This window comes from Balaenoptera physalus (genome assembly GCF_965194825.1).
Source record: "Balaenoptera physalus genome assembly, chromosome: 5".
NCBI classification, from domain to species: domain Eukaryota; kingdom Metazoa; phylum Chordata; class Mammalia; order Artiodactyla; family Balaenopteridae; genus Balaenoptera; species Balaenoptera physalus.
In genome coordinates, this window is record NC_138884.1 from 63,825,329 (window position 1) to 63,843,624 (window position 18,296).

Genomic DNA, 18,296 nt, shown 5'->3' on the forward strand with positions numbered 1-18,296 from the left:
AATTAGATAATCCTTCAGGTTTTGGTTCAGATGTCCTCAGGAAACCTTCCCTGATCCTTTATTCCATTTTTTTTTATTTAAAATTTTTGTGGAAGTATAGCTGATGTACAATATTCTATTAGTTTCTGATGTACAGCATAGTGATTCAGTATTTTTACAAATGATAGTGCATTAAAAGTTATTCTAAGATAATGGCTATAATTTCCATGGCTTTTAATGCTATTGTAGGTGGTAAAGGCCTACCTCATTTTATTTCGCTTCATTTTCTTGTGCTTCACAGATACTGTGTTTTTTACAAATTGAAGGTTTGTGGCAACCTTGTGTCTAGCAAGTCTATTGGTGCTATTTTTCCAACAGCATTTGCTCACTTTGTGTCTCTGTGTCACATTTTGTTAATCTCACAATATTTCAAACTTTTTAATTATTATATTTGCTATGGTGATCTGTGATCAGTGATCTTTGATGTTACTATTGTAAATGTTTTGGGGCACTACAAACTGTGCCCATATAAGATAGCAAACTTAATTGACAAATGTTGTGTGTTCTGACTGCTCCATCAACTGGCTGTTCCCCCTTTTCTCTCCCTCTCCTCAGGCGTCCCTACTCCCTGAAACAAAACAATATTGAAATTAGACCAATTAATAGCCTCCAATTAATTAGCCTACAATAGCCTCTAAGTGTTCAAGTAAAAGGAAGAGTCACACATCTCTCACTTTAAATCAAAAGCTAGAAATGATTAAGCTAAGTGAGGAAGGCATGTTGAAAGCCAAGACAGACCAATATCTAGGCCTCTTGCACCAGTTAGCCAAGTTGTGAACGCAAAGGAAAAATTCTTGAAGGAAATTAAAAGTACTACTCCAGCGAACATATGAATGATAAGAAGCAGCCTTATTGCTGATATGGAGAAAGTTTTAGTGGTCTGGATAGAGCAAACCAGCTGCAACATTCCCTTAGGCAGAGCCTAATTCAGAGCAAGGCCTTAACTCTCTTTAATTCTATGAAGGCTAACAGAGATGAGGAAGCTACAGAAGAAAAGTTTGAAGCTAGCAGAGGTTGGTTCATGAGGTTTAAGGAAAGAAGCCATCTTCAGAAAGTGAAAGTGCGAAGTGAAGCAGCAAATGCTAATGTAGAAGCTGCAGCAAATAATCTTGAAGATCTAGCTAAGATAATTCATGAAGGTGGCTACACTGAACGACAGATTTGCAATGTAAATGAAACAGCCTTATATTAGAAGAAGATGCCATCTAGGACTTTCATAGCTAGAGAGAAGTCAATGCCTGGCTTCAAAGCTTCAAAAGACAGGCTGATTCTCTTGTTAGGGGCTAATGCAGCTGGTGACTCTAAGTTGAAGCCAATGCTCATTTATCATTCCAAAAATGCTAGGGCCCTTAAGAATTATGCTATATCTTCTCTGCCTGTAATCTATAAATGGAACAAAAAGGCTGGATGACAGCACATCTGTTTATAATATTGTTTACTTAATATTTTAAGCCCCCTATTGAGATCTACTGCTCAGAAAAAAAGATTCCTTTCAAAATATTACTGCTCATCGACAAGGCACCTGGTCACCCAAGAGCACTGATAAATAAGATTTATCATTATTAACAGATGTTATTTTATAATCATTTTTATTTTATTATTATTTATTAACATATCCATTCTTCAGCCCATGGGTCAAGGAGTAATTTCAACTTTCAAGCCTATTATTTAAGAAATACATTTTGTAAAGGTATAGTTGCCATAGATAGTGATTGGATCTAGGCAAAGTAAATTAAAAACCTTCTGGAAAGGATTCACCACTCTAGATACCATTAAGAATATTTGTGATTCATGAGAAGAGGTCAAAATATCAATATTAACAGGAACTTTGAAGAAGTAGATTCCAACCCACATGGATAACTTTGAGGGGTTCAAGACATCAGTGGAGGAAGGCACTGTAGATGTGGTAGAAGTAGCAAGAGAACTAGAATTAGAAGTGGGGCTTGAAGATGTGACTGACTTGCTGCAATCTCATGATAAAACTTTAACAGATGAAGAGTTGCTCCTTATGGATGAGCAAAGAAATTGGTTTCTGGAGATGGAATCTACTCATTGTGAAGATGCTGTGAAGATTGTTGAAATGACAACAAAGGATTTAGAATATTACATAAACTTAGTTGATAAAGCAATGGCAGGGCTTGAGAGGACTGACTCCAGTTTTGAAACAAGTTCTAATGTGGGTAAAATATCAAACCACACTGCATGCTACAGAGGAATCATTTGTCAAAGAAAGAGTCAGTCAATGTGGCAAACTTCATTGTTGCCCTATTTTAAGAAATGGCCACAGCCACTCCAACCTTTAGCAACCACTACTGTGAGTCAGCAGGCATTAACAGCAAGGCAAGACCCTCCACCAGCAAAAAGATTACAACTCACTAAAGGCTAATATGATGGTTAGCAACTTTTAGCAATAAAGCATTTTTAAATTAAGGTATATATATTGTTTTTTTTTAATCATAATGCTATTGCAAACTTAATGGGCTACAGTATAGTGTCAACATAACTTTTATATGCACTGGGGAACCAGAAAATTTGTGTGACTTATTTTATCATGATATTTGCTTTATTGCAGTCATCTGGAACTGAACCTGTAATATCTCTGAGGTATAATTGTATTGCATTTATAATTTCAATATTCATTCATTCAATGCTGATATATGGAAATATAGTTTGATTTTTATATGTTTTCTGCTATCCTGTGGTCTTTATAAGCTTACATACTTATCCCTTTCTGGTCGGTACTCAGATATTTTCTATATAATATGTTAATAAAGGCAGTTTGTTCTTTATCATTCTGTATGTTCTTAATTTCTTTTTCTTGCTTCATTGAACTAGTTAGGGCCTCCACTATGAATGAGTGATGATAGCAGACAACCTTGCTTTGATCCCAATCTTAGGGGAACGCATTCAGGTCAATATTCAAATGTGTGTGTGCTTTGTTAAATATTTAATTTCCAGGAACACAGACTCCTTTTAAATATCAAAAGTCACTACAACATCTGGTCATCACATTGCCATGACTCTGTTTTTAATTTGAAATGGAAGCATTTCTAAAAGAGACTAAAGTGACATTACCCCTTTAATTATTATTATAAGCCTATAGAATAGGTTTTGAAAGAATGAGTTTTCAATGTTAATATGACTACCTAATTTCCATCTGTAGTTCCATAAAGTGAAACTCAAACTAATAATTTATTATATCAAAAATTTTACTAAAATGCTCATTGATGCAATACTTTTGTTACATTAGTTTTTTAAAAATTTAAATGCAAATTAATGGTGATCGAAGTTGGAAAGTTCTCCTCATGAAGAGGAGCCTTTCATGTGACATGACCATCACTCTTGAGATTGTTCTAGTACCAACTAAAGGTTGTAATGTAGGTACTCCATAAACTGCTTCCAGTTAAATTTTTAGAGTTAAAATATATGTCTGAGTAAATTTAGAAGGGGAGCTATTTCCCATGGATGCTGACTTACTGTATTGAACAGAAAAAAAAATGAGTGTTAAATCAAAACTTCTACTCTTGAGAAACTTATATTATGCAGCTATGTGTTTCTTGTTTAGCTGTATGAACATTTGAAAAATAATTACAAACAACTGAATATATTTTTGACACAAACTTAGAGTTCAACCTGATAAAAAGGTTTATGCTATAAAATACTGAAAGAGCAATAAATGATTCTTTATAGGACGGCAACTGATAAGTTAAAGGTTAAGCTCATTTATTCATCATCAGATAGCTCCTTGATATCTATCATGTATCTGGTATTAAGTTAACGTATTTTAATGGAGGATACAGAAAATAAGCAAAAATAATATATATATATATATATATATATATATATATATATATATAGTAATTTTGGTAACGATAAGTACAACAAAGAAAAATGAAAAAGAATAAAGGGATAGAGAGTGAGATGGACTATTTTAAGTTAATCAGAGAGTCCTTAAGGTGAGACCTGTAGATATCTGGGGAGGGAATATTTCAAGCAAAAGAAGAACCCTTCAATGCAAAGATGCAGACTTAAAATTTTTTTAATGATTCAGAGTAAAATATTACTAAGCCAGAATAACTGGGAGATAAGACAACTTCAATTATGAAATATTTGCAAATGTAATTATACACATATGTAATATCTAGAACTGGGCTACCAAGATATTTCCCATGCATGTAAATTTAATTTAGTGGTAAGGATGAGATTAAATGTTATTTCTGAACTGTTTAAGAAAACAAACTTCTTAAATTTGTTTATTCAAAGTATTTGTTTATTCAAAGCAAAACTTCAGCAGGATTAGGAGACTCTGAGGCTTTATTGAGTTGGTTTTTATACAAATCAACATGCTTCAGTTAACTTCAAACCTTTATTCCATTATGGCCAAATTCTTAGGATTATATATTATTCCTATTGGTATTTATGAGTTAGTTCCAAATAGTATTCAATAAAATAGTGACTAGTGAAACCCCAGTTTATTATCTAGAAGCAATCATCTAGGATATTTTTCTTTGAAGTATAAGAATACAGCTGTATAATATTTAATTTAGTGAACAATATTAGAAATACAAATATTCTGAAATTTTATTTCCTAAAGAGCAAATTTTGTGTAGGGAAGATTTATTAATATATTTAACATATATTTATGAACTCAGTGAGTGATTTAAAGAAGAATGTCACAGATTCTGCCCTTTAGGAAATTATTACCTAAAAGGGGTAGAGAAGATTATTAGTATAACAGATAATTAAATAAAGTAGAATATAGTATCTACGTACTCACTCAAAAAAATGTTTATTGAACAACTACTATATACCAGGCACTCTGCTAGACACAGGAGATAAAACAATGAGCAAGATTGGTACTATCCATGCCCTTTGGAATTTACAGCCTAGCAGGGGAGGAAAAGACATTAACATAAATAAAAATAATATTTGATTATTTATTATTAATCTAAAGTTGGAGAGATAGAGGTCACTAAGGGAACATATATGCAGTAGGGAGAGCACAAGATATAACAGAAGAATATTAACCCCAAAGATGTTTGGAATTATGAAGAGAAAGATCATTTTTAGCTAGGGATTCAGAAAGCCTCCATGGAAACATATTTGAGCTGGATCTTGAAGGGTGGGTAGGACTTACGTCTGGGGAAGAGGTAGGAAAGAGCAAAACTGAGGGAGGCCACGGCTTGAACAGAATCATTCAAGTGTGTGAGCATGTTCAGGGAATTAAAGATAGTTCGGTAGACAAGCTACTGGGAACTTTAATGAAAACAGCAACCAACTGGCTGAAAAGATAGGTTTAGAGCTATGAGTGAATGTCTAGGCTTGATTTAGGAGACAGCAGGTAGCTGAAGAGACAGTTAAGTGGAAGAAACACCATCAAAAATGAGATTTCCAAAATATCTCTGTTCACAAGGTGCTGGGACAGACTGCTGGGAAGATAAAGTGAAAACAAAGGGAGTAGCTAAGATTCCATTATGACAGTTCAGTAAGGACATAATGAGGCAGGCATTACCCAAATCTCTGGGTTTAATTAGCAAAGGAAGATATGTAGAATACAGAAATGATTTGAGACTTAGAATCATAGTCCTGAATTTAAATTCTTGTCCCAATTCTTGCCAATCTTACCTAACCCAAATTAATCTGAGCCTTAGTTGATTTATTGTTAAATCAGGCTACTAATAACTGCATGACAGAATTGTTGGATGAATTTGAGATACAACGTATCAACTGCTCAGCACCATGATGGCAGAGAGGATATGTTCCGAAGTGGAAGTCACAGAAATCTGCCCTCCCCAAGGTGGCATTTGGGGAGTACCATTGAAAGAATTATAGTTTCAAGTTGATGAATAATAATTATAACACTTTCATTTAACTGACTGCCTATTATTTGTCAGGCACTGTGCTCAGAATTTAATTTATATTAACTCAATACAGTCCAGAAAATGAGAGCCATTATCCCTCCTTTTTAGATAAAGAACAGAAAAGTTTATCAAGAAGTTGTAAAGGTAATAATAAGTAGTAGAACCTACTGCCACCTGCAAGTATTGGGCGATCTATTTCATGGTCTCTTAATACAACAGGAAAGAATGTCTGAGTTGTCATAACAGTAGTCATAATATTTTTGTAAAGAGAATGTGTTTATTAAGAGATTCAATGTAAGAGAAGGAATAATTTCAGAAATACTAAACTGACATGAGTGAAAATTGTGTTAGTAGATGTATAAGCTTCAAATGTAAACTAGGCCAACAAGGTAAAATCAGGGAAAATAGACGCATTCTGGGGTTATAGTGCTGAGATTCAATTATGTTACAGCATCATGCTTAATACAATATGGAATTTATATAGAAACCATATCTAATTGGTAAGCTTCACCTAAATAAGGCATTAAAAAATGGGATCAAAATGCACGATGGCCTTGATTATTTTGAGGGCACTTAATACCATGTCTGACAAATGACTGAAGAGTTGTTACTCTCCATTCCTATCCTTGGACTTCTACTAGAGCTGTTTTATGTTTCAAGGCAAGAAAGTCAGATAAGAGTGCAGAAAAATATTCCATTAGAGTGAGAAGCAAAATAAAATGGCAATAATGAAAAGGAGGAAAGATAGTTGGATTCAGTTATTCCTGGGAAAAACAATGGGTTTTTAAAAAGATCAGCAAAATTAGTAGCATTTTAATAACAGCAAAAACTTTTATGCATTTATGGTACTTTACATATATTGTCTCATTTTATTTTCATAAGACATTTATGAAGTAGATACTATTATACACATTTTGCTTATTAAAAAAACCCTGAAGCACAGAGAGATTAAATGTCTTGCCTAAAGTCACACAGCTAGTAAGCATTAAGATGGGATTTAAAAGGGAACAGCTGGACTCCTGAGGGTACTTTTAATTACTATAGTATACTATATCTCAACTCAAAACAAACGTTACGCTCTTTAACAGACCATACAGTAGACCACAATTAAAGTCCACTGTTGGCGATTTACTTCCACTGTGTCATATATAGGGCTAAACACTGGGGAAGAAGGCTCTGAGTCTGTGGATATTGCTGAGGTTCAAAGGTTCCTTTGTGCACTCAAAACTGCATTTAAAATAAATACTGTATTAATTTTCTGTTGCTGCTTCTCTCCATTAACATGTGTGTGTCACTGTGTGTACATGTCACTGTGTGTGTGTGTATGTGTGTTTTAAGGAAGTTTGTTAACCTCAGTTAACCCATGTCATTAAAGAGGTATTACTAACCAGGGGCATTTCTAGAAATGAATGCTCTTTGGCAAGAAGAGGAGAGAGAGGAATGTGCCCAAACAGAATATATAATGTGTATCTATGCTTCAGGTTGAATTCAAGTATGTTAAGACATGTGTAAGACATAAAAAGAATTCCCCTTAGGGCTGCTTCCATGAGAAAACCTTATTAGCACATAAATATTTATGCTGCACATGGAGGAGTGTACCTTATTTACCTTAAGCTTCGTTATTTACATTTCTTTAGTCTAGAATAGTCAGATATTTAAATTCTCATCTTAATGGCATCAGTTATCTGATGGATTCACTTCACCTACTTCAAATTAATTAAACGGGGTTTCCTGGTAACATTTTAATAACATTAAGAACAAACATAGAAATATGCCCAAAGAGAAACTCATGTAAGAGTGATCGTAAGGATTTGAAAAATATTGGTCACACTTTATTAAAAGATTTTTATATAGTTTTCACAAAATAACTTCTCTTTTGTACTTAAACCCTTGGCCAACTCATCTTTCTTTCCTTTGTGTTACTGAGTCAAATTAATATATGACTTTATTCAACAAAAACTCTTGGTTCTCTATTTCTAATTTTGAGAAGCATGACTTAGTTGGTTGATTTTTAAAACAAAGCCAAAACCTTAGATTCTGAATGAAAAAAGCATACTTACAAAATTCTCAGAGAGCTGTGCTTTCATCATTTATTTTCACCTGTTGTAAAATTCCTATTAATATTTCTCAGTTACTGATAGATTATGAGAAATGCTTACTCAACATGTCCCTTATTGTTTTCTCAAGGCAGTAAGGGGATTTGGCCCATTGGTGGAAAGAACTGGAAATGTTCACCTGATTTTAATTTATGTGACAGAAGGGACCTAGATGTGTTCATCAGCAAATACCCAGTCCTATAACTGTGCTGGCCGTACAGTAGGTGTTCAATAAGAACTTGTTGAATGAATTACATGTGACAGAGGATTAGATCCATTTTATATGATCCTAAGGAAATATAACTAATGTAATGGATATAAAGTTTAGGAATGCATTCCTAAAAACCACTGTCAGGTTATTTAAAGGTAAAAGGAATTTCCTCAGGAAGTTAGGAAGGAAGGGTTTCAAGAACAGGTTGGCCAACATTATAGCAGTGATATGATAATGGGGACTGTAGCATTGGTGATTGAGTGGATTAATTATAAGTTATGTTTAACTATGAATTCTAAGCTTCTATATGGATTCCAAGGTAAAATCAAGTAAGGAGTCTTTAAATCCCTACTCCCAGACTTACAAATACATTCGTAACTGCAACTAGGCTCAGAGGACGCAGGTCTCTCTGTCAAAGACTGTTTCTCTAGATACCAGCCTTTCCTACCTCTTCTGAGGCCCTGGGACAGAGAGGGAATAAATGGCTCATGTTTATATCTACTGCTTGTCTTGTTGGTTCTTTTCTTACAGGTCAAAGCCTCCCCAAGATTTTCCTATGTTGAAAAGATTTTATAGAGGGACACTTGAAAAGTGATTAGGTGCTCCCCGGGTGTATGGCAGGTAAAGGCTGGAGAATCAAATATGAGAGATGAGAAGGGGCTGTGTAACAGATCAGGCTGCCAAGAACTCCATCATGAGGGACCTTCAGGTTGCGCTAAAGAATTTGTATGTCATTGTGAAAGTCAGCAGTTAATTCTTGCAAATGTGTCTCAATGGGGAAATTACATACTGGTAGAGTTCTGTGTACCCTCTCCATCGCAGAACAGCTCCGTCTCAAATCGGTGTTGTACATCAAAATTCCAAAGAAGCACTACTTTGAGAAAGAGGTCTCAAGGCCTTCAAAATGTTTTGTTCCCCTGCTCAGGCTAAAACACGTCGGAATCCTCCTTGCTTCTTCTCTTTCTTTCACATTCTGCAACTAATTCATCGGCAAAGTCTGTCAGATATGCCTTCAAAATACATCCTGAATCTAATTATATATTCTGATCTCTTCACTGCTAAAGTCTCACAGTCCCAGCCACCATCATCTCTCATCTGAACCACTAACCAGTTTCCCTGCTCTCACCCTTCATGCTACCCCCAACACCACCACGGGGTATTCTCCGCAGAGTGATTCTTTTAAAAGGACCATTACATTCCACTGATCAATACTCTATAATGGCTTTCCTTCTCATTCAGAATAACATAAAAAAGTCCTTAACATGGTCTGCTAGGCTATGAACTGGTATATGACTCTCTTTGACCTTATCTTTTCCCCTTTTCTGCTGGTTCACTGCACACTGGCCATATTGACATTGTGGCTCTTCTGCAAACACCCAGTCTCCTCCCACTTCAGGACACTTGTACTTACTGTTCCCTTTGCTTACAATACTTTCCCCTCAGATATCTGAATGATTCCATCCTTCGCTTTGTTCATATCTCTGCTTAGATGTCACCTTTGCAGAGAGGTTTCTCCTGATCTCTTTAATCCCACCTCATCCCTGTTCATTTGCTATCCTCTTACCTGGCACTTTACATTTATGAGTAGACTTATTTATTGCTCACTGCCTTCTCCACCAGGAGATGTGAAGGCAGAGAATACATCCTCACTCCTGCTATTTCTCTACTATCTAAAATAGTGTCTGAAATAAGTAGATCCTCAATGAACATATGTTGAATCAATGAATAAAATCAAAGGTGTCTTTTTAACAGTGTGCTTGATAGTCATAGTAACCATAAAGTCTTCTTGAGGTGAAAAATGGGATCATTTTAATGCAATTTTCATAGTCATCCAGAAAATAAAAGATTTTGAAATGCCTGGCATATCTCTGAAGGACATGGGGAAACAGTAGAAATGTTACTCATATTTGTAACATAAATAATTAAGTTACTAAATATTGTTGCTTGTGTAGCTGCTTTCAGAGGTAGAGCTGACCTTGCTGATATTATAGCATGGAAGGAGGTTGCTTCTGGATGCTTACAAAATGGCAATTACGATTTTGAAGGGCAGCTACAAAGGGGAGTAGATCTTATGCTGGCTCTAGAACTCATAGGTCTTAAAAAATTTTTTGGAAAACATGAAATTGTTGTCACTGATATCCTGAAATATCTTACATGCTTTTATATTATGTTGCGCTATGTAAATAAGATTTAATAAGACTAACCTCCTGCCTCCCCCTCTTCCCTCTACATATACAGCACACATTCCAGTAAAGGATCAAGATGCTATGCAATTTCTGCCCACACTCTGCAGCTTTGCCCTCCTCCGTTGCCTGCCAAACCAGTCACATCTGGCCGATAGGGAAGATAATTTTGACAACTAACTCATACTTGAAATTCCCCCAGTTTCCCCCCACTTTGCCAGCTCCTTGTGCTTCTGCAGTCACTTATGCCATTTACAGAATATAATCACATGTGCCTTTGGTACAAAACCAAGGACATTTCTTGCCAGAGTCCTTTGATTTATGGTTTTTGTCTTTGAAATTCTTATCAAGCTCAAGGCAGATTTTGCCTTGTCATGAAAATACTAGTGTCGTCACTACTTGGATAGCTAGATCATTTAAGTGCTGCAACAATACAATCAGTTCCTCTTTTTTACTACCCATCATTTTGCCAATGTTTTTGACTCATGTTTTCCAGTGCAGCCAAGTCTTTCCATAGAAAGAAATCTCCTGAAGAGAACTGCACTGCCATAAACTGAAGTAAATTAGACTGCTTAAACTGGTTTCCCAGATTCTCTTAAACTCTTTTCACTTCTCATCTTCTATCTGAAATATGTGAATTGTTCTCTTTTGTCATTTTTATCAATTTTTCTTTTGAGTAGTAGTGGAAAATGCTATTAATCAGGGAGTTTTCTTTGACTTTCAAATAAATCCTACGGTCATATTTCTGTTTCAAAAGGTGCTTTCATGATAATGAGAATTTGTTCTGCTTGTAAGCAAGGAGTAAAAGGGGCAGCATGTTAACCTGTATCACATACTGGAGAACTCCCTTTACCTTTCAAGTCCTGGCTCAGCTGTCATATTATCTGAGAAGTCTTATCTGTACCCATTTCTGTTCCTTTCCCAAACAACTTTTATTATTTGATCCTCTGTTTCCTTATTACGATAGTCAGTAAATCTATTATTTTCCTATGACACTGTGTTGATTTTATTATTTTATGTCTTTCTACTCTACCATAAGCCCCTTGAATACAAAGTCTATGTCGTTGTTTTGTTTTTAAATTTTTGTATCCCCAGTGTTTGGAATATATTAGGCATATAATAAAATGTTCTTAAATAGAATTGAAATAAGTATAACAAAGGGACATGTAACAACCCTGCTGACCAGATCATGGGTCATGTGGTTCTGGGTATACTCCAAGCTCAGTACTACCAGAGCTTTGTCTGGAAATACCTGACATATTTTACATGAATAAACAAATTGTATTATTATTAATATGTAGTTTTAGGACCTTTACCATGATCTCAGTAGTCACATAGTAAGACTGTGGGAGAGAAAAGTACTGGAAAAACTTCTAATCTATTTAGAGTTTAGAGAAAGTAGATAATACCTGAGTTTACAAAGCTTAGGACAAGCTTTGTCTCTGAATCCACAAATAAAGTACTGTAGTGCCTATATCCTAAAAGTCTCTCTTATTAAAAATTAAATGTGATATATATACATACACACACACACACACACACACACACACACTCACACACATATATATTGGGTTGGCCAAAAAAGTTTGTTTGGGTCCATTACATCTTACGGAAAAACCCAAATGAACATTTTTGGCCAACCCAATTTATATATATATATATATATATCCCTGGAAAGCAGTATATTACAATTAGCTCAGAGAAGCTGAGAAGTAGCCAATTAATGCTAAACCAACACACAATTATTCAATAATCTCATAAATGCCTCTGGTGAAATAACCTTAGAAAATCAAACACATGCACATGCACGTGAGCATGCACACACACACCAACTATATTATGAAGTCTGGAAATGGGAAAAGTAAGGCCAATACTTGTATTTCAGTAATGAGCTGGTTCAAATAATGAGCTGGTTCAAATCCCAATTTTATAACTGAATAAACTAAAGCACTAAGGGATTAAGTTTAAAAAGGGGCACAGAGTACTATGCCAAACCATGTGTTATAAAGTGTCTCAAATTAGTGGCTGAGGGGTTTCCCTGGTGGCGCAGTGGTTAAGAATCCGCCTGCCAATGCAGGGGACATGGGTTCGATCCCTGGTCCGGGAAGATCCCACATGTCACGGAGCAACTAAGCCTGTGGGACACAACTACTGAGCCTGCGCTCTAGAGCCTGTGAGCCACAACTATTGAGCCTGCATGCCACAACTACTGGAGCCCGCGTGCCACAACTACTGAAGCCTGCACGCCTAGAGCCCGTGCTCTGCAACATGAGAAGCCACCACAGTGAGAAGCCTGCGCACCACAATGAAGAGTAGCCCCCACTAGCCGCAACTAGAGAAAAGCCCATGCATGGCAACAAAGACCCAATGTAGCCAAAAATAAAATAAATTAAAATAAAAAATAAATTAAAAAAAAATTAGTGGCTGCAGTCGTACCAAGAAAAATAGACAGGCAGAAAATAAATCCTAAATATAAAGTTTAAATGTAACCCTTTTGTTATCTGACTCTTTAATTATGTCACCCAGAGTATACCTGGTAGTGACGTTTGGTGATTAAGGATGTTTTACTATAGCCTGGGGATATCTCTCTCATCATGAGTGTCCTCTTGTGACTTGTACAATCCATCTTAACCAGATATGCTTACATATATTTCAATTTAACTCTTTAAAAGGGAACAAATGGATTAACTTTGAAAATTCTGAAATAATAATTTAGGTACTAATAGGCTATCTTACACATTTTCATTGTCATGACTTATTTGTAACTCATTGTTCTTTAATCTGGTCAAAAATACTATGACTTTTCTATGTAGTTCCATATTTCACTGGATTTTGAACAGCTTTTATTCCATGGATTCTCACATTAAGATCAAGAATCTAAAAGATCTACCTACGCTGAGGCTTGAGGGGCTGGGACATGTCTTAATGATATAACAATTGCCCCAATGTGCCTGACATAAAAGACACCCATTTATTTATTTATTTGTACATAGAAAACAAACTTATGGCTACCAAAGGGGAGAGGGAGGGAGTGACAGATTAGGAGTGTATTATTAAAAGATATAAACTACTCTACATAAAATAGAGAAGCAACAAGCATCCACTGCACAGCACGATGCTCATGCCATTTAACGCAAGATATAGTGAAGGTAGCCTACTTCTGCACAGTGCTTCTTAAACTACACTAGTTAGAACCCCAATCGATTTTGTCATATTAAAAGCCTCCATTTTAAGAAAAGTTCAGTAAAGGAAACTGTGGAAAAGCAGCTGTGTTTCAATTGCTTAAATAAACTTAAAATTCAAGACTGAACTGGCTGTAGGCTCTCTCAAGTAAGCAATTGTCTTATGTCCAATTAAGAGCTACTTTTGATATACTAATTATAGAGCTCATTACAACCAGTGATTGGGAAGGGGCAAGCTTTCTCACCTGTTTATTTCTCACCTGTTTATTTAGGTATGATTACAGTGCTTATCATCAAAAAGTCTGCCTCTAAAAAAGGATGTAACTCTCTGGCTTAATTGCTAATCTACCAAGGTGTCATTTTGGAGGGGGGCAGTAGTAGAGGTTATATTTGCTCTCTTGATCAAAACATTTGTGAGACTCTCTAGAAAGAAAGGTGTAAGACTGAGCTTTTTTTACGTACATCTTTTTGGTCTGTGATAACATAATTTATCCGCTGTATCTAAGTCACAAGAATGAAATAGCAGCATATGCTTAGATAGAGGAAAAATATAAATAGGAGCTACCTCTGCAGTAATATAGAAGGAATTTCTTCTGCCAAAGAAACTGAAATGTTTCTATTATTAACAATATTTTAAGCCAGGAAACAGTTCATTGGTTTATAACTGCTTATCCATGATAATTTTTTTAATGGCCAATTCCAACTGGCCAATTTATATTCTAATGCAAGCATTTTGCCTACTTTCTATCTGCCAGAAACCAACTTGCAACTTTCTATACATTCTCCTCATACTTCATCTCAGCATAAATATTACCTTCGAAGAGAGGACTCCTTTACTCTTTTCAAGTAGTCCCCCTCTCCCTACCTAATCTATACAGTCTTATTTTCGACCACAGATATCTTATTCATCTTCTTCATAGCTCTTACCACAACTTTTAAGGATCTCTATGCTTACTAGTCTTATCTTTCCACTTCTAGACTACAAACACTATGACAGCAAGGACCATGTATTTTCACTTTACTCACTGTGTATTCAATAAATATTACCATCTAAAACATAGTGTTTATAAAATAATTGTTTAGTAAGTATTGAAATAACACATTTTAGAATTCTTTAGCTTTTGTATGCAAATGATTTTTCTGGATGTAGGACCTAGACTGCAATTCTTTCATTCATCATTCACTTATTCATTCATTCATTCAAAGAGCAGCAACATTTATGTGAGGAATTATGTTAGGTATTAGGGTTAGATGCAGAGTAGTAGAATAATCTATTATTTTTCTCAAATAAGCTTATGGTTTCTGACAATTTCTATTCATATAGTTCTTCAGAAATTATGAAATATCTCATATACACTTTTTTAAAATCCTTACAACCACTTTGGAATGTGGGGGGATAGTATCACCCTAATTTAATAGACAAGGGATTCTTAGAATCAGAGACATCAAGATAAAAGGTCAATATATGACTGAAGACTTGAACCTTAGATTTCTGCTGCTGAATTTCATGCTTTTCTAATACCATTTCCATATGTACTTCATTTGTGTAACCACTCAAATTTTACATCTATTCATGTTACCAAAAGACTTTAGTTCCTATATTTTGTTCCTTTTAATGCATTTTTTAAAAAAGAACAAGCTTAGGCCTAATTCTCTGTTTTAAACAGATGCAATACTAGGTACCATAAAAGGCTATAAAAAGTTCCATTTATCACCAGAATCATATTCAATGAATAAAAAATTGTAATGTACAAATCAGAAGAAACATACAGGAATAATATAAAGGGATTTTAAATGTGATTAAAATAAAACAATCTTTTTTCAAAATTTGAACCAGTTGTACATTTTTTAAAAATCTAATTTATCATAGCCAAGTTCTCAAAGCTCATTGTACACTTAACACTGCCTTGAATGCATTTTGTTTATTATGCTCATACAAACATTTCATAACAGACTAGCTAACAAATTTCTTTAAATTTTCTGAATACTTTGTTGGGTTTTTACGACCTTATTTTTCCCTATTAGGCTAAACACCACTACCTTTGCAATTAGCTAGTGTCTGCATATTGCTCCCTCCAGCTCTACTTCAAAACATGGAAATGAGTATTTGGTAAAACTTATTTCAGCTTCCACATGAGAAAAAAGTCAATATTCCAGTTATAACAGACTGAGAATAGCTGATTACCAGACAAAACTCATTTTAAAATTAAATGTGGCCATGATAAAAAAAATCTCCTTTACCATGATAGTGTTATCATTATATAATATAATATCACCCCCATAGATTTGATTTTTGTCATTTCTTGCTTCTTGAAGTGCTCAGGGTACTACAACCAAATTGACAAAGCTTAGGGAAAGAGGAAGTAAGAATTTTTAAAAATTGCAGCAACCAAACTATCTATAAACTAAATAATCAAGAATACTTAATGCCAAAGATTTTGGAAATGGAGACTTCAATTATCAGTGATTAGGAATGCATTGCATGCACGGACATAAGTAACTTTTTAATTGTTTCTGGGCTGTGTGATACCAATTTTAATAGTTACTTTTATTAGAGTTATGCAAACAGGTGTTTGTTAGTGACACAATTTAAATAAAATGAGTCAAAGAGAAGATATAAAATGGATACTTTCCATTTGGCTCAGACCAAGTATGAGGAGAGCATATTGCTCTTTATTAACAACATTTATGTCTACATTGGAAACACTTTCTTTTCATTAAATTTTCCTGTGCCTGGAGACACAATCATGGAAACAAGGGAGCCATTAATCTTTTCATTGTCCCACAGCTAAGCAGTCAACAAAGCTCAAGGACTAGAGCTAAATCCATCTCCTCCTCTCCACCCCACAGGCCATAGCTTTAGTTCAGGCCCTCACCCTCTCTCTCCTGGACCTGCAAAATGACCTCTAAACTGGTCTTCCTGTCTGCACTCTTGCTGTAATTCTCATTCATACCTCTGTGATTATTCTAAATTCTCAGCCTAACTAAAGTTTTTATTGATTCCCCACATCCTGCAGAGTCAATTTCAAGCTCTTTACTTTGGGTCATAAGACTCCTCATGAGCTGGTCCAGCCCACCAGCCTTACCATATCCTCTTTCTAGTACAACAATGCTGTGAAAGACTTGCAATCATGGATATACTTTGGGAGACCATAAATTCTTTGAGGGCAAAATCCATATTTTATGCATATATTTTTCCCAGTACTAATTATTAGTGATAAATGCTGTTTCATATCCCTAGCGTTTTTTATTTTATTTTTGTTTTTCACACATGCTATTTTTTCTCTGTTTTTTTCTCCTTTTTTATACCTGGAGAACTTTTATCACTCAAAGTTTCAATCATGTTGCTTTCTTGATAAAACTCCCTGACACAGCACTCCAAGAGGTTGTTTTGTCTTCTTGTACAAAGTTTTATTTTGGCACAGTTCACACTATATATTAATTACTTGTTTGCATGTCTGTAACCTCTTTTAAAGTGTGAGTGTCCCGCAGGCAAGGACTATGCTTTAAAATCTTTATACCTCTTGGGCTCTAGAATAGTTCCTGAAACACTATTATAATGTGGTAGATATTATTCTTAAGATTATCTCATTTAATGAATCAAGTTTAAATAAATATTTGTAAGATAAAATTAAAAACATAAAAACTTTTCCAAAAATTTCACTTGCAAAATAATAAATATTGAATCCTATTTGGGGATTCAGAAAAGAAAGAAAAATAAATAAATAAAAATTTTTAAGTAAAAGAAAATAAAGTAAAAAAAAAAAAGAAAATAAAGTAAATAAATACCAGGTCTCAAGTGGAGAAAGATAATTTAAGTGGCTTAAGATATATTGGGTGGGCAGGTAGTGCATGAGTTGGGACAAGTTAAGAGACAAATGGAAATGAAGAGTCTTCATGGGGACTGGAGTCTTATCCAGTACAATTTGCAATATGTGGTTTCAATGGAAGGTACTAATAAAAATGTGAAGAACTCTGATCAGGACTTCAAGAGTAATGTTGCTACTTTTAAAACAAGCCATTAAGAAAAATTTTAAGGTCATTAAAAAATATACGTATTAAAATCTTTTAATCAAATGACACTGATGAGATTATTATATAATTTTGTTGCTAAAATTTCCTTATTAAAATATGAAAATGTTATCTATAAATTATCTTTTTATTAAGTGAGCCTTTGTACTTCACCACCCAAATTTCAAATTGCCAATATGTTAGACAAAATATAGTGGGAAGATGTTCTCATTTGAATGTCAATATCAGTAGAGCTTTAACTAAAACATACTGGGACTGGGGTGTTAGGGGAGGGTAAACAAACTAAAAACTTGTGTTCTTTTCAAAATCTAAGTATCTTATTGTTAATTAGCAGTAGAAACTATTTTCATAGAGGAATATAGCAAGAGGACATAGAGTAGTACCATAATAAATTTTTTTTTGTCTTACTGTTTTTCTTTCCATTATCACAGACCAGGTGAATTTTCAGAAGCTGATTACCCATGAGTTGAATATCAAAGAAGACAGCAATTTTGGGACCCTATAAGGCTATCTCTTTTCACATTGGCAATTGCAGCAATCATAGGAATTGCAATTGGTATTGTTACTCATTTTGTTGTTGAGGGTAAGCATCAAGGTCACATTTCTATTGCTTAAGTGCTCCATGACTTAACATCTTGAAATTCTCTGTTGTATAAAAAATTCCATTTGCATGCTATTAGTATTTTAATTAC

The 18,296-nt window shown here is 34.6% G+C and overlaps 1 protein-coding gene across 1 annotated transcript in view; it reads left to right on the forward strand.

The window, feature by feature from the left end:
- The window catches only part of LOC309660869 (transmembrane protease serine 11F-like), a gene marked incomplete at its 5' end in the record, with an annotated part of 112,227 nt that overhangs the window by 32,120 nt on the left and 61,811 nt on the right, over nucleotides 1-18,296 (forward strand). Inside the window, 2 exon segments of the mRNA XM_082461945.1 lie at nucleotides 18,036-18,066; nucleotides 18,070-18,187. Of these exon segments, the coding sequence (XP_082318071.1) occupies nucleotides 18,036-18,066; nucleotides 18,070-18,187 (149 nt within the window).